Below are 21,551 nucleotides of genomic sequence, written 5' to 3'. Positions count from 1 at the left end.
TTCAGGGAAACTGACACACAAATCCTACTAGCCACAGGACAGGCAAGAGAACACAATGGCAATATCCATCATTGTTGAAAATACTGTGTACCAAGAACCCCAGTACATTCCGGGTAGGGGCATAAATTGCTAAGGACAAGTTGGGTATCAGATCAGAATCACCTGGTGAAAAGGGATGCAGCTCTGCCCCAGGAGTCCACACCCTAGAGGAAACCATGTGTGTAGGCATGGGCACCTGCGGGAGAATATTGACAAGTGTGTTGCTCAGTGTAGACACAAACCAGAGAGTTCAATCCCACACAATTAGTATTTAATGGCTAATATGGAATGGGAATTTTTAAGATTGAAAATCAGAAACTGAAACCACCAGCAGTGTACAGATCAATTTCATCCTCCACATCGTGTATAGGAAAGCACATGTCAAGAACCCTGCATATAGGACTAATCCATCACATACATAATGTTCATCAAGAGACCAGTCATGAATGGATAAGGAAGATGTGGTCCATATACACTATGGAGTATTATGCTTCCATCAGAAAGGATGAATACCCAACTTTTATAGCAACATGGATAGGACTGGAAGAGATTATGCTGAGTGAAATCAGTCCAGCAGAGAGAGTCAATTATCATATGATTTCACTTATTTGTGGAGCATAACAAATAGCATGGAGGACATGGGGAGATGGAGAGGAGAAGGGAGTTGAGGGGAATTGGAAGGGGGAGGTGAATCATGAGAGACTATGGACTCTGAAAAACAATCTGAGGGGTTTGAATTGGCAGGTGGGTGGGAGGTTGGGGTACCAGGTGGTGGGTATTATAGAGGGCACGGATTGCATGGAGCACTGGATGTGGTGAAAAAATAATGAATACTGTTATGCCGAAAATAAATAAAAAATAATAAAAAAAGAGACCAGTCGTTTTTTAACCACAACAGACTAACTTCAACCCCATAAATAATGGGAGGAAAGTCTTCCCATAATCCATTATGGTGGTAAACCATACAAATGCCTGAACTATGTATAGGTCCATCTCTAAGAATCTGTCTGTTCTTCCTCATGGACTCGCCCTCTGTCCTATCAGACCATCATCCTGAGCACCTGGGAGGAACCTCAGTTCCAGCTCATTCCTCGTCTGTCCCATCCCTAATCTCTGAGAGTTCAGGACAGACAGCTGTGTGCAAGAGTACTGGTCACCAGGGTCAGAGTTCTCTCCACTCCATTCCTAGATGGAAATTTATTAGGGACCTGACCTTGAAAACAGATACAGAACCTCTTGACCTTAGTGTTGTATTAAAAAGTAGAAATAGGGCATCTGAGAGGCTCTGTGGGTTAAGCCTCTGCCTTCAGCTCAGGTCATGATCTCAGGGTCCTAGGATCGAGGCCCACATGGGGCTCTCTGCTCAGCAGGGAGCCTGCTTTCCCCTCTCTCTCTCTGCCTGCCTCTCTGCCTACTTGTGATCTCTCTTTGTCAAATAAATAAATAAAATATCTTTAAAATATATATAAAATAATTTTTTTTTAAAGTGGAAATGACTTTTGGGTGGCAGAGAGCTTCCAACACAGGAAAACCTCTAATGACAATCCCTGGAATAATTCTTGCCCACAGCTAATAGTTCCTTCCCTTATGGATCTTACTTCCAGAGAGAGAAAAGAGTGGGACCTGTGAAGAAAGACCCCCATTTCCTCTGAGGTTCACCATGCACGAGGGTCCTAGATATGCTGGCCCATTTCCATGGCAATGGCAATATGACCCTCTACACCTCTACACCTTCAGGAAGAGAAATGCTTTGAGCTCAAGGAAACCAGGCTCTATGAGATCCCAGAAAAAACCAGCAGGCCCCAAGCAATGACTGTAGGCATTGCAAATGCCCCCGAAAGAAAGTGTCCCTGGTGAGTGGAGTTGTCATCTCAGGGTCCTGTGTCTCCACATGAAGCCCATCTTCCCCTTGTGACTTGAAGTACATTAGGGACCAGACCTGGGTCATGGTGCTGCTGATTCTCACAGTAGCCCCACTGAAAAATCTCTGTATGCTGTTCCACACCCTTCGAATAACAACACTTTTGTTCTAAGTGCAACAAACAGATTAGTTCTCTCATAAACCTCAGCAGGACATTAGCAATACTATTGTCATTTGGGAGAATCATTTTCCCATCAAAATCCAAAATTTTTTGGTGAAAAACACATCCACAGGGTTTGGGGGAGGCCAGGTGTTGCTTGTTCAGTAACTCAAGCCCAGAGAGATGAGTTACTTCTTGAAGGAAAGGCGATTGAATTTGTATCAAATTCAGCTGCTTCCATTCAGTAAGCCAGAAAAGTTAAAAAGAGGGATTACCAGGGGCAGCTGGGTGGCTCAGTGGGGTAAAGCCTTTGCCTTTGGCTCAGGTCATGATCCCAGGGTCCTGCCGCCGAGCCCCACATTGGGCTCTCTGCTCAGCGGGGAGCCTGCTTCCTCTTCTCTCTGCCTACCTCTCTGTCTACATGTGTTCTCTGTCTGTCAAATAAATAAATAATCTTTAAAAAAAAAAAGAAGGATGACCAAAAAATGTTTGGGGTGGTATCTATGTTTCAGAGAAAAAAACAGCTTAGCAGGCTGGTAAACAAGATCCAAGTTTTCTGGCTACAGAAACAGCAAGATGCCAGATGACTTTTCAAACTTACTTGTTAGTGACAACCATAACACAATATTTGTGATATTTGAAAGATACAATAAAAGCTGAATTGATGTGGAGGAGGAGGAAACGATCTCATTTATAATAACATCAATAATAAAATATTTTGGAATAAATTTAACCAAAGAGGTGAAAGCTATACCCTGAAGACTGTAAGACTTTTGATTAAAGAAAATGAAGAAGACACAAACAAATGAAAGATGTCCCATGTTTATGGGCTGGAAGAATACTATTGTTAAAGTATCTCTATCACCTGTATTATCCCAATATGCATGTTAGCCTGATATCTATAATAATGAGAATGGATAAATACATGTTGATATATTCATGCAAGAAATACTATATTGTAGTACAGAACAATGAAATGGAGCTATAAAAACTGTTATGTGGAGATTCCTTAAGAAATTAAAAAGAGAGCTGCTTTATGACCCCCCAATTGCACTACTGGGTATTTACCCCAAAGATACAGATGTAGTGAAAAGAAGGGCCATCTGTACCCCAATGTTCATAGCAGCATTCATAGCCACAATTCATAGCCACAGTTGCCAAACTGGAAAGAACCAAGACACCCTTCAACGGACAAATGGTTAAAGAAGATGTGGTCCATATACACTATGGAGTATTATGCCTCCATCAGAAAGGATGAATACCCAACTTTTCTATCAACATGGGCAGGATTGGAGATTAAGCTGAGTGAAATAAGTCAAGCAAAGAGAGTCAGTTATCATATGGTTTCACTTATTTGTGGAGCATAACAAATAACATGGAGGACATGGGGAGATGGAGAGGAGAAGGGAGTTGAGGGAAGTTGGAGGGGGAGATGGACCATGAGAGACTGTGGATTCTGAGAAACAAACTGAAGGTTTTGAAGGGGTGGGGTGGGAGGTTGGGGAGCCTGGTGGTGGGTATTATGGAGGGCACGTATGGCATGGAGCACTGGGTGTGGCGCATAAACAATGAATTCTGTTACACTGAAATGAAATTAAATTTAAAAATTTTTTAAAAGGTGAGTTTCATTCTTCTATATATAGCTGTCCAGTTTTCCCAGCACCATTTATTGAAGAGATTGTCTTTTTTCCACTGTGCATTTTTTCCTGTTTTGTCGAAGATTATTTGACCAGAGAGTTGAGGGTCCATATCTGGGCTTTCTGCTCTGTTCCACTGTTCTATGTGTCTGTTTTTGTGCCAGTACCATGCTGTCTTGGTGATCACGGCTTTGTAGTAAAGCTTGAAATCAGGTAACGAGATGCCGCCAGTTCTGTTTTTCAACATTTCCTTAGCAACTTGACGATTCTCTTACACCGTACACAAAGATAAACTCGAATTGGATAAAAGACCTCAACGTGGATTCCTCCTCTAGGAATCCATCAGAATCCTAGAGGAGAACATAGGCAGTAACCTCTTTGATATCACCCACAACAACTTCTTTCTAGATATGTCTAGATATGTCTCCAAAGGCAAAGGAAACAAAAGCGAAAATGAACTTTTGGGACTTCATCAAGTTCAAAAGCTTCTGCTCAGCAAAGGAAACAGTCAACAAAACAAAGAGGCAACCCACAGAATGGGAGAATATATTTGCAAAGGACACTACAGACAAAGGGCTGATATCCAGGATCTATAAAGAACTTCTCAAATTCAACACACACAAAACAGATAATCATGTCAAAAATGGGCAGACGACATGAACAGACACTTCTCCAATAAAGACATACAAATGGCTATCAGACCCATGAAAAAATGTTCATCATCACTAGCCATCAGGGAGATTCAAATTAAAACCACATTGAGATACCACCTTACACCAGTTAGAATGGCCAAAATTAGCAAGACAGGAAACAAAAAATGTTGGAGAGGATGTGGAGAAAGGGGAACCCTCTTCCACTGTTGGTGGGAATGCAAGTTGGTGCAGCCACTTTGAAAACAGTGTGGAGATTCCTCAAGAAATTAAAAAGAGAGCTTCCCTATGACCCTGCAATTGCACTACTGTGTATTGACCCCAAAGATACAGATGGAGTGAAAAGAAGGGCCATCTGTACCCCAATGTTTATAGCAGCAATGGCCACGGTCGCCAAACTATGGAAAGAACCAAGATGCCCTTCAACGGATGAATGGATAAGGAAGCTGTGGTCCATATGCACTATGGAGTATTATGCCTCCATCAGAAAGGACGAATACCCAACTTTTGTAGCAACATGGACGGGACTGGAAGAGATTATGCTGAGTGAAATAAGTCAAGCAGAGAGAGTCAATTATCATATGGTTTCACTTATTTGTGGAGCATAACAAATAGTATGGAGGACAAGTGGAGATAGAGTGGAGAAGGGAGTTGTGGGAAATTGGAAGGGGAGGTGAACCATGAGAAACTATGGACTCTGGAAAACAACCTGAGGGTTTTGAAGGTGCGGGGGTGGGAGGTTGGGGGGGCCAGGAGGTGGGTATTAGGGAGGGCATGAATTGCATGGAGCACTGAGTGTGGTGCAAAAACAATGAATACTGTTACACTGAAAAGAAATAAAAAATTTAAAAAATATTATTAATAACAACTTCAAACTGGCTAAAATTGATCTCAGGTAAAGATAAATTGTACCCCAAATCTATAATAAACTGTCACAAGAGATTATTTGAAAAAGGTTATTATTGAAAATAATAAAACTGAGGTTCATATTAATGCAAAAAAATAAGAAATTAAATTTAAAAATTTTTTTAAAAAGAAGGTGAATTTCCCATAGCATTATATTAATGGATACTTAAATTTAGTAACATTGAGAGAGAGATATATAGATAGACACAGAAAAATGGATCTCTGAGTTTGGATTTCTGGGTCATATGATGAATTTCAGGTAAAACCATACAATCCAGAATTTATGCGCATTGTTCTTTGCTAATAAAGTGATATTCTACAATTCTAAATGACTGCATAATTCTTCAAAAGGGAAATTAAATAAGTTTTGATAAATATGGGTTCAGTATCAGAAATGTCAGCTTAGAAAATCATTTTGACTGTACTGTCATTTGCCCCAAAGATACAGATGTAGTGAAAAGAAGGGCCATCTGTACCCCAATGTTTATAGCAGCAATGGCCATGGTCGCCAAACTTGGAAAGAACCAAGGTGCCCTTCAATGGACGAATGGATAAGGAAGATGTGGTCCATATACACTATGGAGTATTATGCCTCCATCAGAAAGGATGAATACCCAACTTTTGTAGCAACATGGATGGGACTGGAAGAGATTATGCTGAGTGAAATAAGTCAGTGAATAAGCAGAGAGAGTCAATTATCATATGGTTTCACTTATTTGTGGAGCATAACAAATAGCATTGAGGACATGGGGCGTTAGAGAGGAGAAGGGAATTGGGGGAAATTGGAAGGGGAGGTGAACCATGAGAGACTATGGACTCTGAAAAACAATCTGAGGGTTTTGAAGGTGCGGGGGTGGGAGGTTGGGGAATCCAGGTGGTGGGTATTGCAGAGGGCACAGATTGCATGGAGCACTGGGTATGGTGCAAAAATAATGAATACTGTTATGCTGAAAATAAATAAAAAATAAGTTTAAAAAAGAGAAAAAAAAGAAAATCATTTTGATTCATATATTATAATTCTTTTTATAATAGTATCTACTAGATATGTTGTATGTTACATACGGAGATTTTGAAGCTTAGATTTAAAGAAAAAAAAAAACGATTATCCTTTCATCATTTTGGGAATGAGACATTGTGTCTGAGATGTGTTTCAAGTCTCACCACAGTAAATGATGTGACACTACAGGTCCAGTCTAAACGATTTCCAGGAAGCCCAACTTTACCCTCAGCTGAGCCCCACAGCCACCTAGATGCAGAGTAAGAAGAGTTTCTGTGCATCACCTTTCCTCACTGCGGTCAGCTTATGAACATGAACAGGGCCCCATTTCATGACATCCTGTGTACTGTCAACTCTGTTGGGTCACCGTGCAGCAGGAGCAGCACCATGTCCCCTGCAGTCATCAGCCTCGTATGTCTTGGTGAGTCCCAGAAGGCGACGAAGAGGGGGAATGAATGGTGGAAATACTGGCTTGGAAGGTTGGGTCTCTCCACCGCAGAAAATTCCCATGGGGACAAAGCAGACCTGATGGTGACGCTCAAACCAGGTCGGGGGAGTGGGAGGCTGGGTCTTCTATGGAGATGGACAATCCATCGTGAGTCTTTCTTTCCAGGGTTCTTCTTCAGCCAGAGGATTGGGGCACAAGTGGGTGAGTCCTTTCCCCAAACCTTGGGCTTCCATCCACTCAGAATAAGAGAATTCCTGTAATAGGAAGGCAGACGGCGCAGGAGGTTGGGTGATTGTTTGACTGTGGGAGGAATTGTGGGTGAATCTCTTGTGAACTAGAAAGTAGGGGGCCCAGGGAAACCCTAGTCCCAATATTGGTCCAGAGACCCTCCCTACACCTTCTTCCCCCGGGCTCTAAAGCCATCTTATAAGCCATCTAGAGCCAGGCTCTAAAGCCATCTGGAGGATACTGCTGCTCAGACCTGGGGGGGTCTAGGAGGAACTGGTGCTGTCTGTAGATCAGGGTTGGCAAGCAGTGCCAGGAAAAACAGACTGTCTGAGTCTGAGACAACTACTTGAGCTCCGCAGTACACCCACGAGGGTAGGAGCCCCAGGCAGCTGCCACTGATGTTCCCCAGGCAGCTGCCACTGATGTTCTCTGCAGAGGGGAGAGATCCCCATTCCAGGACCCCTGGAATTCCACCACATTCCAACATGGCACTATCAGGTAACCTGCTTCATGGGTTTGCTGATGTTATGGCATATACATAGGTCATCACTCTCCTGTTCAGCATTTCCTTTGTCTTCTTTTACATAACTAACTTACATTACTAACACCTAGGAAGAGCCCACTGTTCAGTACTCACCCAGAACTCTCAGCTGACATGTGTGTTGTAGGAGAGGACTACATGTCTGTGTATTGTGGGGAGTCTTTGTGTGGTGTGGGCATGATGGGAGTGGAAAGGAGCCATGGAGACTTGGAAAGAAGGGAGGCCTCTGAGTCAAGGGAGGGGAAACCAATACTGTGACTCCTCCTCCCCCAGGTGGTCAGAACAAGCCCTTCCTCTCTGCCTGGCCAAGCCCCGTGGTTCCTCAAGGGCAGCATGTGACTCTTCATTGTCGCTCCCATCACAAGTTTGAAACATTCAGACTGTACAAGGACAATGACATCTTCATCTCCAAGCTCCATAGCACAATATCGCAATACGGTGTCCTCATTGGCCCTGTAACCCCAGAACATGCAGGAACTTACAGCTGTCGTGGATCCTACCTTTCTGTGGTCAGCACCCAGTGACCCCCTGGTGATTGTGGTCACAGGTCAGAGAACACCTGTCTAGAGGGTCTAGTCACGGTCCCAATCTTCCTAATGTCAGATTTCCTGATGGAAGTGTTAGTCAAGTCCAATTAGAACAATGGGAATGGCTCCAAGTATTGTAGATGAGAGGGCATTTCATGAAGGTGGGCAGAATAATGGCCCCCCAATGACATCTGTATCATAACACTCCATGTCCAAGGGCAATTAAGGGTGAATATGGAATTAAGGTTATTAAGCAGGTGACCCTGACATGGGGGGATTATCCTGGATTATCCAGGTGAGCTTGCTGTAATTACAAAGTAGAAGGAAGCAGGAGAATGAGCTTCAGAGTCATGCTGCCCGAGAGAGTCCACCAGCCACTGCTAGCCTGATGATCGAGGAAGGAGTCACAAGACAGGGAATACAGGCGGCCCCCAGGAGCTAGAAAAGACTCAGGTGCGAATTCTCCCCTTCAGCCTCCATAAGGATCCCAGTCCTCTCAACCCCTTCCTTGATCCTAGCCCATAAAACCCATGTTGGCAGAGATAGACGTGGATATTCAGACAGAAAAGGATACAGAGGAGAAGGAGACAGACAGACACAGGGCACCCTCAGTCATTTCAGATCCCAGGAAATGGGGTGAGGCAGGGTGGCCCCTTCTCAATTTACAACATCTATGTTCTTAGGAATCTACAGAAAACCTTCCTTGTTAGCCCAGTCAGGTCACCTGGTGAAATCAAGAGGGAATGTGACCTTGGTCTGTTGCTCAGAGATCCTGTTTGAAAGCTTCATTCTTCACAGAGAGGGGGTATCCAAGGACCACTTGTACCATGCTGGTCAGCACCATCATGGGGGCTCCCGTGCTAACTTTTCCATGGGTCCTGTGACAGCCGCCCATGCAGGGACCTACAGGTGCTTCGGTTCTCTCAATCGCTCCTCTCATGTGTGGTCTACCCCCAGTGACCCCCTGGACATCGTGATCACAGGTGAGACTGTCCAGACCTGTCCTCATCCTCTTGGAGATACAGATAAGACCTGGAAGCCCCAGGTGGTGAAGAAAGTGATGAACATGGGTTTTTATGAAGAGAGGAAGCCTGGGCGCGAGCTACACCAAGAGAGACAATGACAGAAGAGAAACTGTTTGTTATAGGGTGCAGAGACAGAGTCAGTAATGGAGACAAAGAACAAAGGGACATATAGAGTCAGGTACACCCCCATCAGAGACAGGGTGCCCTTCCACCCTGAGTTTGTTCAGAGACCTGGGACAGTTTAAAATGTGGTTTCCAATTAATGTCCATGCCCTTTTCTCTAACCAGGTGAACCCAAAGACACACCATATATGTGACCAAGTTTCAGGGCCAGGCTGGCCTATCTCAGGCTGGTGACTGATGGGCTCCAGGTCTTCACCGCATGTGGCACCCACAGATGCTGCATGCACTCTCACATGCCTTCATCCCATGTGGTTGAGCCACAATAGGCCCCAGGAAATCATGCTCCCAGGGGGAGGAGCCCGAACCAGCCCCTTTGTGTGGTGTGTTTTATGGGTTCCCAAAGCTGATTCCCAGGCCTATGTTGAAGGTTACCCCAGATGTTACAGGATTACTGAGGTCAAAGCCCACAGAGAGTTGCCATCAGAGAGAAAGCAGAGTCAATGTGTGTCAATGTACATAGAAAGTTTCTGTGTAAATAGACCCAAAAATGCATGTGTGCATGTGAACACACACACAGAATGGAGGGACAACAGAGAAAGTCAGACAGATAGACAGACAGACACTGGCTTGGAGGCACAAAAAACAAAATAAAGAAAAAGGGATAGAGAAATAGAAAGATGGAGAGTGCAGATAAAAGCCCTAAAGGACTAAGACCTGAGAGTGGGGCAAAAAGAGAAAGATGATGTGGGGGTGGGTGACAGAGATCCCAGAAGAGGACTGGGGACAGAGAATCAGAGCAGGTCACAGAAACCAAGGTGATGGAGATAGATGATAGATAGAGAAATGATGGTAGATGATAGATAGATAACAGATGATGATAGATAGATAGATACATAGTAGACTGATACATCATGATAGATATATAGAAGATAGATTGATAGATGATTGATAGATAGATAGATAGATGATAAATAAAGAGATAGGTGACAAATTGATAGAAGATAGATAATAAATTGATAGATGATAGATAGATGATAGATAATTGATAGATGATAGGTACATAGATAGGTGATATATTGATAAGTGATAGAAGATAGAGATGATAGATGATAGTAGAGAGATAGATGATTGACAGATGATAGAAAGATACATAGATACATAGGTAGATAGGTTATAGATTGATAGATAGATAGATAATGCAGAAAGACAAAGACAAGGTGGAATGAGAGACTCATAAATAAAGTAAAAGGCATCTCAAACCAACAGACTCCAGGAGGAGCAGAGAGAGTAAGGCAGCACAAAAGGGAAAAAGAGGGGCGCCTCTGGGTGGCTCAGTGGGTTAGGCCTCTGCCTTCGGCTCAGGTCATGGTCCCAGGGTCCTGGAATCGAGCCCCGCATCAGGCTCTCTGCTCAGCAGGGAGCCTGCTTCCCTTCCTCTCTCTCTCTCTCTGCCTGCCTCTCTGCCTACTTGTGATCTCTCTCTGTGTCAAATAAATAAATAAAATCTTAAAAAAAAATTTAAGAAAGGGAAAAAGGATAGGAGGGAAGCAAGCACAAGAAACAATAGGAGAGGTGGACATGAGGGGACACAGTGGGCCTTGGGCTCTGGGAACAGGGGGAGAGAATTCTCAGTCCAGGTGTGAAGGACACTATGAGCAAGGAAGAGCCTCTCTGTACTGAACTGCCTCCACTTCCTTCAGGTCTACATGATAAACCTTCTCTCTGGACCCAGCCAGGCACCGTGGTGAGGACAGGAGAGAACGTGACCTTGTCCTGCTGCTCAGAGAGGTCCTTTGATGTGTACCATCTATGCAGAGACGAGCAGCCCCATGAGTGCTGGCTTGCTAAGGGGCAGAAGCACGGCAGTGCAACCCAGGCTGACTTCCCTCTGGGCCCTGCACACCCAGCCATGGGTGGGACCTACAGATGCCACGGCTTCTTCAACACCTCTCCTTGTGAGTGGTCAGGCCCGAGTGACCCACTGTACCTTTCTGTCGCAGGTGAGGAAGTCCAGAACCTGCCCTGTGTCCAGTGATTCAGGATAGATTTGAAGGTCATACGACAGGGGAGTCCTGCTGGTACTAGTGGGATGCTTAGGAGTTCTGGGGAGATGGAAGCATAGATAGAGACAAGGAAGGAGAGACTGAAGGCTCCCCTCCAGCATCCTCCTGCATGGCTTGTGTGGTGGCCCAAACCGGGGATCTCTGTCCCCAGGAAGATGGAAAGAGATCAGGGCAAACCCAGAATCAGGAGAGAAGAGGCTCGGTTTATGGATATCAGACATTGCATTGGCACCTCACCATTACCCACTTCCTAGCAGCCCTTCCTCACCTCTCAGCCACAAAGTGCTCTCCGAGGTGGCATGAGTGTCTTTACCACAAGATGGAGAAGCCTCCTCTGTAGTAGAGGTCCTTTCCCCTTTTCGTCATCAACCTCTCCCATCTCCTCTCAGCAGCTTGAAGGTCCAGGGAGTCAAGGCCCCAGAGATTCTAGGGAGGGGTTCTAGGAGCTCCCAGGAGCTCAATGTTAGATGATGAGGAGCTTCAGTGGGTAGAAGACAGTCAGTTCCACTTCTCCACCTCTTTCCTGGCTTGCTTTTTATGAGACTCTTCAAGTAGTTGCCTCCCATCCACAAAACCAACCTCCAAAACTGGTGAGTAAAGAGTCCTTTTTATCCCTGTTTGTGGAAACCTGACAAAGAGAAGCCTTGGGTTTGAGTGTTGGCTCAGCCACCTTCCGGTTCTGTGATCTTATTACCTTCCCTCTCTGATCCCCAGACTCTATGACAGCAGAAGCGGTCTGGGTCAGCACGGGGCCAGTGAGGACTCTTAACCTCTAATGTTCTACATCAGAGACCTCCTCCAGGAGAGGAGGGTGAGAATAAACCTGATCTCCTGGCTGGGAATAATGCTGGGCTTACTCTGTTCCCATTCCTTCTATTTATTTATTTATTTATTTATTTATTTATTTATTTATTATTTCTTAATTTTTTATTTTTTATAAACATATATTTTTATCCTCAGGGGTACAGGTCTGTGAATCGCCAGGTTTACACACTTCACAGCACTCACCAAAGCACATACCAAAGCACATACCCTCCCCAATATCCATAACCCCATCCCCCTTCTCACAACCCCCCTCCCTCCAGCAACCCTCAGTTTGTTTTGTGAGATTAAGAGTCACTTATGGTTGGTCTCCCTCCCAATATCCCATCTTGTTTCATTGATTCTTCTCCTACCCACTTAAGCCCCCATGTTGCATCACCACTTCCTCATATCAGGGAGATCATATGATAGTTGTCTTTCTCTGCTTGACTTATTTCACTAAGCATGATACGCTCTAGTTCCATCCATGTTGTCACAAATGGCAAGATTTCATTTCTTTTGATGGCTGCATAGTATTCCATTGTGTATATATACCACATCTTCTTGATCCATTCATCTGTTGATGGACATCTAGGTTCTTTCCATAGTTTGGCTATTGTGGACATTACTGCTATAAACATTTGGGTGCACGTGCCCCTTTGGATCACCACGTTTGTATCTTTAGGGTAAATACCCAGTAGTGCAATTGCTGTGTCATAGGGCAGTTCTATTTTCAACATTTTGAGGAACCTCCATGCTGTTTTCCAGAGTGGTGACACCAGCTTGCATTCTCCGCATCCTCACCAGCATCTGTCATTTCCTGACTTGCTGATTTTAGCCATTCTGACTGGTGTGAGGTGATATCTCATTGTGGTTTTGATTTGTATTTCCCTGATGCCAAGTGATATGGGGCACTTTTTCATGTGTCTGTTGGCCATCTGGATGTCTTCTTTGCAGAAATGTCTGTTCATGTCCTCTGCCCATTTCTTCATTGGATTATTTGTTCTTTAGGTGTTGAGTTTGCTAAGTTCTTTATAGATTTTGGACACTAGTCCTTTATCTGATATGTCATTTGCAAATATCTTCTCCCATTCTGTCAGTTGTCTTTTGATTTTGTGAACTGTTTCCTTTGCTGTGCAAAAGCTTTTGATCTTGATGAAATCCCAATAGTTCATTTTTGCCCTTTCTTCCTTTGCCTTTGGCGAAGTTCCTAGGAAGATGTTGCTGCAGCTGAGGTTGAAGGTTGCTGCCTGTGTTCTCCTCAAGGATTTTGATGGATTCCTTTCGCACATTGAGGTCCTTCATCCATTTTGAGTCTATTTTTGTGTGTGGTGTAAGGAAATGGTCCAATTTCATTTTTCTGCATGTGGCTTTCCAATTTTCACAGCACCATTTATTGAAGAGGCTGTCTTTTTTCCACTGGACATTCTTTCCTGCTTTGTTGAAGATTAGTTGACCATAGAGTTGAGGGTCTATTTCTGGGCTCTCTATTCTGTTCCATTGATCTATGTGTTTGTTTTTGTGCCAGTACCATGCAGTCTTGATGATGACAGCTTTGTAATAGAGCTTGAAGTCCGGAATTGTGATGCCACCAACGTTGGCTTTCTTTTTCAATATCCCTTTGGCTATTCGAGGTCTTTTCTGGTTCCATATAAATTTTAGCATTATTTGTTCCATTTCTTTGAAAAAGATGGATGGTACTTTGACAGGAATTGCATTAAATATGTAGATTGCTTTAGGTAGCATAGACATTTTCACAATATTTATTCTTCCAATCCAGGAGCATGGAACTTTTTTCCATTTCTTTGTGTCTTCCTCAATTTCTTTCATGAGTACTTTATATTTTTCTGAGTATAGATTCTGTGCCTCTTTGGTTAGGTTTATTCCTAGGTATCCTATGGTTTGGGGTGCAATTGTAAATGGGATTGACTCCTTAATTTCTCTTTCTTCTGTCTGGTTGTTGGTGTAGAGAAATGCAACTGATTTCTGTGCATTGATTTTATATCCTGACACTTTACTGAATTCCTGTACAAGTTCTAGCAGCTTTGGAGTGGAGTCTTTTGGGTTTTCCACATATAGTATCATATCATCTGCGAAGAGTGATAATTTGACTTCTTCTTTGCCGATTTGGATGCCTTTAATTTCCTTTTGTTGTCTGATTGCTGAGGCTAGGACTTCTAGTACTATGTTGAATAGCAGTGGTGATAATGGACATCCCTGCCGTGTTCCTGACCTTAGCGGAAAAGCTTTCAGTTTTTCTCCATTGAGAATGATATTTGCGGTGGGTTTTTCATAGATGGCTTTGATGATATTGAGGTATGTGCCCTCTATCCCTACACTTTGAAGAGTTTTGATCAGGAAGGGATGCTGTACTTTGTCAAAAGCTTTTTCAGCATCTATTGAGAGTATCATATGGTTCTTGTTCTTTCTTTTATTGATGTGTTGTATCACACTGACTGATTTGCCCATGTTGAACCAACCTTGCAGCCATGGAATAAATCCCACTTGGTTGTGGTGAATAATCCTTTTAATGTACTGTTGAATCCTATTGGCTAGTATTTTGGTGAGAATTTTTGCATCTGTGTTCATCAAGGATATTGGTCTATAGCTCACGTTTTTGATGGGATCCTTGTCTGGTGTTGGCATCAAGTTGATGCTGGCCTCATAAAATGAGTTTGGAAGTTTTCCTTCCATTTCTATTTTTTGGAACAGTTTCAGGAGAATAGGAATTAGTTCTTCTTTAAATGTTTGGTAGAATTCCCCCGGGAAGCCATCTGGCCCTGGACTTTTGTTTGTTTGGAGATTTTTAATGACTGTTTCAATCTCCTTACTGGTTATGGGTCTGTTCAGGCTTTCTATTTCTTCCTGGTTCAGTTGTGGTAGTTTATATGTTTCTAGGAATGCATCCATTTCTTCCAGATTGTCAAATTTGTTGGCATAGAGTTGCTCATGTATGTTCTTATAATAGTTTGTATTTCTTTGGTGTTAGTTGTGATCTCTCCTCTTTCATTCATGATTTTATTTATTGGGTCCTTTCTCTTTTCCTTTTGATAAGTCTGGCCAGGGGCTTATCAATTTTATTAATTCTTTCAAAGAACCAGTTCCTAGTTTCGTTGATTTGCTCTATTGTTTTTTTTATTTCTATTTCATTGATTTCTGCTCTGATCTTTATGATTTCTCTTCTCCTTCTGGGCTTAGGGTTTCTTTCTTGTTCTTTCTCCAGCTCCTTTAGGTATAGGGTTAGGTTGTGTACCTGAGACCTTTCTTGTTTCTTGAGAAAGGCTTGTACCGCTATATATTTTCCTCTCAGGGCTGCCTTTGTTGTGTCCCACAGATTTTGAACCGTTGTATTTTCATTATCATTTGTTTCCATGATTTTTTTCAATTCTTCTTTAATTTCCCGGTTGACCCATTCATTCTTTAGAAGGATGCTGTTTAGTCTCCATGTATTTGGGTCCTTTCCAAACTTACTCTTGTGGTTGAGTTCTAGCTTCAGAGCATTGTGGTCTGAAAATATGCAGGGAATGATCCCAATCTTTGGATACCGGTTGAGTCCTGATTTAGGACCGAGGATGTGATCTATTCGGGAGAATGTTCCATGTGCACTAGAGAAGAATGTGTATTCTGTTGCTTTGGGATGAAATGTTCTCAATATATCTGTGATGTCCATCTGGTCCAGTGTGTCGTTTAAGGCCTTTATTTCCTTGCTGATCTTTTGCTTGGATGATCTGTCCATTTCAGTGAGGGGAGTGTTAAAGTCCCCTGCTATTATTGTATTATTGTTGATGTGTTTCTTTGATTTTGTTATTAATTGGTTTATATAGTTGGCTGCTCCCACGTTGGGGGCATAGATATTTAAAATTGTTAAATCTTCTTGTTGGACAGACCCTTTGAGTATGATATAGTATCCTTCCTCATCTCTTATTATAGTCTTTGGCTTAAAATCTAATTGATCTGATACAAGGATTGCTACTCCTGCTTTCTTCTGATGTCCATTAGCATGGTAAATTCTTTTCCACCACCTCACTTTAAATCTGGAGGTGTCTTCGGGCTTAAAATGAGTTTCTTGGAGGCAACATATAGATGGGTTTTGTTTTTTTATCCATTCTGATAGCCTGTGTCTTTTGACAGGGGTATTTAGCCCATTAACATTCAGGGTAACTATTGAGAGATATGAATTTAGTGCCATTGTATTGCCTGTAAGGTGACTGTTACTGTATATGGTCTCTGTTCCTTTCTGATCTACCACTTGTAGGCTCTCTCTTTGCTTAGAGGACCCCTTTCAAGATTTCCTGTAGAGCTGGTTTGGTGTTTGCAAATTCTTTCAGTTTTTGTTTGTCCTGGAAGCTTTTAATCTCTCCTTCTATTTTCAATGATAGCCTGGCTGGATATAGTATTCTTGGCTGCATGTTTTTCTCGTTTAGTGCTCTGAAAATATCATGCCAGCTCTTTCTGGCCTGCCAGGTCTCTGTGGATAAGTCAGCTGCCAATCTAATATTTTTACCATTGTATGTTACAGACTTCTTTTCCCGGGCTGCTTTCAGGATTTTCTCTTTGTTACTGAGACTGGTAAATTTTACTATTAGGTGACGGGGTGTGGGCCTATTCTTATTGATTTTGAGGGGCGTTCTCTGAACCTCCTGAATTTTGATGCTCGTTCCCTTTGCCATATTGGGGAAATTCTCCTCAATAATTCTCTCCAGTATACCTTCTGCTCCCCTCTCTCTTTCTTCTTCTTCTGGAATCCCAATTATTCTAATGTTGTTTCGTCTTATGGTGTCACTTATCTCTCGAATTCTCCCCTCGTGGTCCAGTAGCTGCTTGTCCCTCTTTTGCTCAGCTTCTTTATTCTCTGTCATTTGGTCTTCTATATCACTAATTCTTTCTTCTGCCTCATTTATCCTAGCAGTGAGAGCCTCCATTTTTGATCGCACCTCATTAATAGCTTTTTTTATTTCAACTTGGTTAGATTTTAGTTCTTTTATTTCTCCAGGAAGGGCTTTTATATCTCCCGAGAGGTTTTCTCTAATATCTTCCATGCCCTTTTTGAGCCTGGCTAGAACCTTGAGAATTGTCATTCTGAACTCTAGATCTGACATATTACCAATGTCTGTATTGATTAGGTCCCTAACCTTTGGTACTGCCCCTTGTTCTTTTTTGTGGTGAATTTTTCCGCCTTGTCATTTTGTCCAGATAAGAGTATATGAAGGAGCAATAAAATAGTAAAAGGGTGGCAACAACCCCAGGAAAATATGCTTTAACCAAATTAGAAGAGATCCCAAATCGTGAGGGGGGAGAAAGGGGATAAAAAGAGGTTCAAAAGGAAAGAAAGAAAAAAAGAAAAGAATTAGAAAAAGAAAACGAATAAAGAAAAATATAAAAAAGGAAAAAATATATATATTAGATTAACTAGTTAAAAATGTTTAAAAAGAAAAGGGTAAAAATTTAAAAAAAAATTTAGCAGAAGAGGAGAAAAAAATGAAAAAGAAAAAAATTAAATCAACTGCAAGACTAAAAAAATCACAGGGAGAAAGCCATGAGTTCCATGCTTTGCTTTCTCCTCCTCTGGAATTCTGCTGCTCTCCTTGGCATTGTAATTGCACTCCTTGGTAGGTGAACTTGGTCTTGGCTGGATTTCTTGTTGATCTTCTGGGGGAGGGGCCTGTTGTAGTGATTCTCAAGTGTCTTTGCCCCAGGCGGAATTGCACCGCCCTTACCAGGGGCCGGGCTGAGTAGTCCGCTCGGGTTAGCTTTCAGGAGCTTTTGTTCACTGAGCGCTTTCCGTACAGTTCCCGACGACAGGAATACAAATGGAGGCCTCCTGGTCTCCGGCCTGGAGGAGCCGAGAGCCCAGGGCCCCACTCCTCAGTGTGCCCTCAGAGAACAGCGCCCAGTTACTCCCGTCTGCATGACCTCTGGCCGCGCTCCAAGCTCACTGAGCCTGCGACCGGTTCAAGGTAACCCTGAGCTGGGAGCTCACTGTCGGCTCTGTCTCTGTAGCCGGCTTTCCCGTTCCAATACCCGCAAGCTCTGCAACACTCAGACACCCCCAATCCTTCTGTGACCCTGCGGGACCTGAGGCCACGCTGACACGGCATGGGCTTCGCCCCGGTTTAGCCTCTGGAGCAATGCCCCTCAGCATAACAGACTTTAAAAAGTCCTAATTTTGTGCTCTGTTGCTCCACCACTTGCCGGGAGCCGGCCCCTCCCCCGGGGTCTATCTTCCTGTCGCTTTGGATTCACTTCTCCGCCAGTCCTACCTCTCAGAAAGTGGTTGTTTTTCTGTTTCCAGAATTGCTGTTCTTCTTCTCTTCCATCTGCCAATAGATTTGCAGGTGTTTGCAATCTTTAGATAAGCTATCTAGCTGATCTCCTGCTAGCTGAAGTAGTCTCAGCCTGCTACTTCTCCTCCATCTTGACTCCTCCCCCTCTCTTTTCCCATTCCTAAGTGGAGATAAGGTTTGTGGGGAATTGAGGGCAGGGGAAGGAAGAGAGCATTTGGTGAGGGGCAGGCAGTGCTTAGAGAAGTTCCATTTGCCAAGAAATTAGCTCTTGTCTGTCAGGCTGCAACTGTGATATACCCAGTAGAGGAAGAGAGAACTGAGAATGCTGTCTGCCACCCAAATTCACAATTGCCTCATTTATTCACTCAAGAACTGCTCCACTATACATCCTTGTGCTGGATATGCACTTTGTATCCATTTCATTTTGCTGCTATAACAAATCTCTACAAGCTCACTGCATGAAAACAACACAGTTTTAAAAATAATCTTACAGTTGTGTAGGTCATAGATCTGAAATGGTCTCGTGGGGCTGGAACCCAGATGGCAGCAGACTGGGTACCTGCCTGGATTTGCTTCTATTGGATTCATTTCTTCCTACAGATAACCCCAGACACCAGCATGTTCTCGCTGTGCCCTTAGTGGTCATCATCTTCCTCGCTGTCCTACTTTTCTTCCTCAGTCGTCAGTGGTGCCCTCCCAAAGAGGGTGAGTCTTGGGAAGTAGAGGCTAGTACCTGTCTGGGGAGGAGTGGGGGAGCAGGGGTACCTCTGTGTGCAGACTGACTCCTGGTTCAAAGCAGGGGCCACAGAGGTTGGGCTTTCTAGAGAGAACCTCCATGCCCCCATCCTCATCAACGGAATGGAAATAGGGAGACACGAAGTGGATACATTTTTGAACTTCAGAGAGTAGAACTTCTGACTCTACTTTGTGGCAGTAATTCCAGGCCTTCACTGCATCTCTCTGTGCTTTGGTATCTGTATCTATAAAATGAGAACCTTCCAAGTTTTTTTTTTTTTGATGACTTCCATTCCTTGCAGATGCTGCTATAATGAACAGAGAACCTGAAGTGGATAGAATGGTGAGTAGAGAGGTAGGTTGTCCTCACCTCACCCTCTTCAGGGCCATCTCATCTCCTCTAAATCCCCTGAGTTTGTGCTCATCCTCTTAACCATTTCCTGTCATGCAGGACCCTCAAGCAGAAGTCCCACAGGAAGTGACATACACACAGTTGGATCATCGCATTTTCATGCAGAAAAACACCACCCCCACTTCCCAGAGGCCTGGGGAACCCTTGCATGATGAAAGTGTGTACATGGAACTTGCAACAGGCTGAGACCAATGAAGGCATAAATCCTATGCCCCAAGAACCCACAAGAAGACCCTGGGGAGGCTCTCTATAGATGCCATAGCACTTTCTGAACACACCCCTACCCAACAACAGCCAGAATCGGAAGACAGAAGTCTTCATCTTCCTTTCATCCTAAGAAGGAATAACAATCTTAGAAAACCCCCCATCCCTTCTAGGATACTATTATGATGATCCAGACATTTCCAATATTGTCCACAAAACCACCTTTCCTTCTCAAGGGTAAGTTCTGACTCCTGTTGCTATGTTATATAAACAAATAAATCTATCATCTATCAACAGTCATGTTTCTTCCTAGCTATTATTTAGTTTCATCTACATGGAATCTCTTCTTTCCTTCAACATTGTATGTTTGAAATTTTTTTCTTTTTTTTTTTTAATTTCTTTTCAGTGTAACAGAATTCATTGTTTATGCACCACACACAGTGCTCCATGCAATACGTGCCCTCTATAATACCCACCACCTGGTTCCCCCAACCTCCCACCCCCCGCCCTTTCAAAACCCTCAGATTGTTTTTCAGAGTCCTTAGTCTCTCATAGTTCATCTACCCTTCCAATTTCCCTCAACTCCCTTCTCCTCTCCATCTCCTCATGTCTTCCGTGTTATTTGTTATGCTCCACAAATAAGTGAAACCATATGATAATTGACTCTCTCTGCTTGACTTATTTCACTCAGCATAATCTCCTCCAATACTGTCCATGTTGATACAAAAGTTGGGTATTCATCTTTTCTGATGGAGGCATAATACTCTATAGTGTATATGGATGACATCTTCCTTATCCATTTGTCCGTTGAAGGGACGATGAAGGGCATCTTGGTTCTTTCCACAGTTTGGTCACAGTGGGCATTGCTGCTATAAACATTGGGGGTACAGATGGCCCTTCTTTTCACTACATCTGTATCTTTGGGGTCAATATCCAGTAGTGCACTTGCAGGGTCATAGGGAAGCTCTCTTTTTAATTTCTTGAGGAATCTCCACACTGTTCTCCAAAGAGGCTGCACCAACTTGCATTCCCACCAACAGTGGAAGAGGGTTCCCCTTTCTCCACATCCTCTCCAACACATGTTGTTTTCTGTCTTGCTAATTTTGGCCATTCTAACTGGTGTAAGGTGGTATCTCAATGTGGTTTTAATTTGAATCTCCCTGAGGGCTAGTGATGATGAACATTTTTTCATGGGTCTGATAGCCATTTGTATGTCTTCAGAGGAGAAGTGTCTGTTCATGTCTTCTGCCCATTTTTGACATGATTATCTGCTGTGTGTGTGTTAAGTTTGAGAAGTTCTTTATAGATCCTGGATATCAACCTTTGTCTGTAGTGTCATTTGCAAATATCTTCTCCCATTCCGTGGGTTGCCTCTTTGTTTTGTTGATTGTTTCCTTTGCTGTGCAGAATCTTTTGATCTTGATGAAGTCCCAAAAGTTCATTTTTGCTTTTGTTTCCTTTGCTTTTGGAGACATAACTTGAAAGAAGTTGCTGTGGCTGATATTGAAGAGGTTACCGCCTATGTTCTCCTCTAGGATTCTGATGGATTCCTGTCTTACGTTGAGGTTTTTTATCCATTTTGAGTTTATCTTTGTGTACGGTGTAAGAGAATAGTCGAGTTTCATTCTTCTACATACAGCTTCCAATTTTCCCAGCACCATTTATTGAAAAGACTGTCTTTTTTCCACTGTATATTTTTTCCTGCTTTGTCGAAGATTATTTGACCATGGAGTTGAGGGTCCATATCTAGGCTCTTTACTCTATTCCACTGGTTTATGTTTGAAATTTAATCGTATCCATGCATGTAAGAGAAGTGTCTTCCCTCCTGTGTAGGAATCCATTGTGTGACTATGTCACAATTTTGTATCTAGTCATGGTGAGTCTCTCAAAGTCTGATGTCTTAAATTTCT

At 43.1% G+C, this 21,551-nt stretch overlaps 1 protein-coding gene across 1 annotated transcript in view; it reads left to right on the top strand.

Moving 5' to 3' along the window:
- The window catches only part of LOC131818862 (leukocyte immunoglobulin-like receptor subfamily A member 6), a 37,369-nt gene extending 17,432 nt beyond the window's left edge, over window positions 1-19,937 (top strand). The window contains 5 exon segments of the mRNA XM_059153614.1: window positions 8,678-8,977; window positions 10,843-11,142; window positions 18,891-18,995; window positions 19,328-19,368; window positions 19,477-19,937. Of these exon segments, the coding sequence (XP_059009597.1) occupies window positions 8,678-8,977; window positions 10,843-11,142; window positions 18,891-18,995; window positions 19,328-19,368; window positions 19,477-19,623 (893 nt within the window). The 3' untranslated portion in view covers window positions 19,624-19,937.
- Window positions 19,938-21,551: the final 1,614 nt, after the last annotated feature.

Source organism: Mustela lutreola, chromosome 16 (genome assembly GCF_030435805.1).
Source record: "Mustela lutreola isolate mMusLut2 chromosome 16, mMusLut2.pri, whole genome shotgun sequence".
Classification (NCBI taxonomy): domain Eukaryota; kingdom Metazoa; phylum Chordata; class Mammalia; order Carnivora; family Mustelidae; genus Mustela; species Mustela lutreola.
This window is presented reverse-complemented; position numbering and strand designations above follow the sequence as displayed.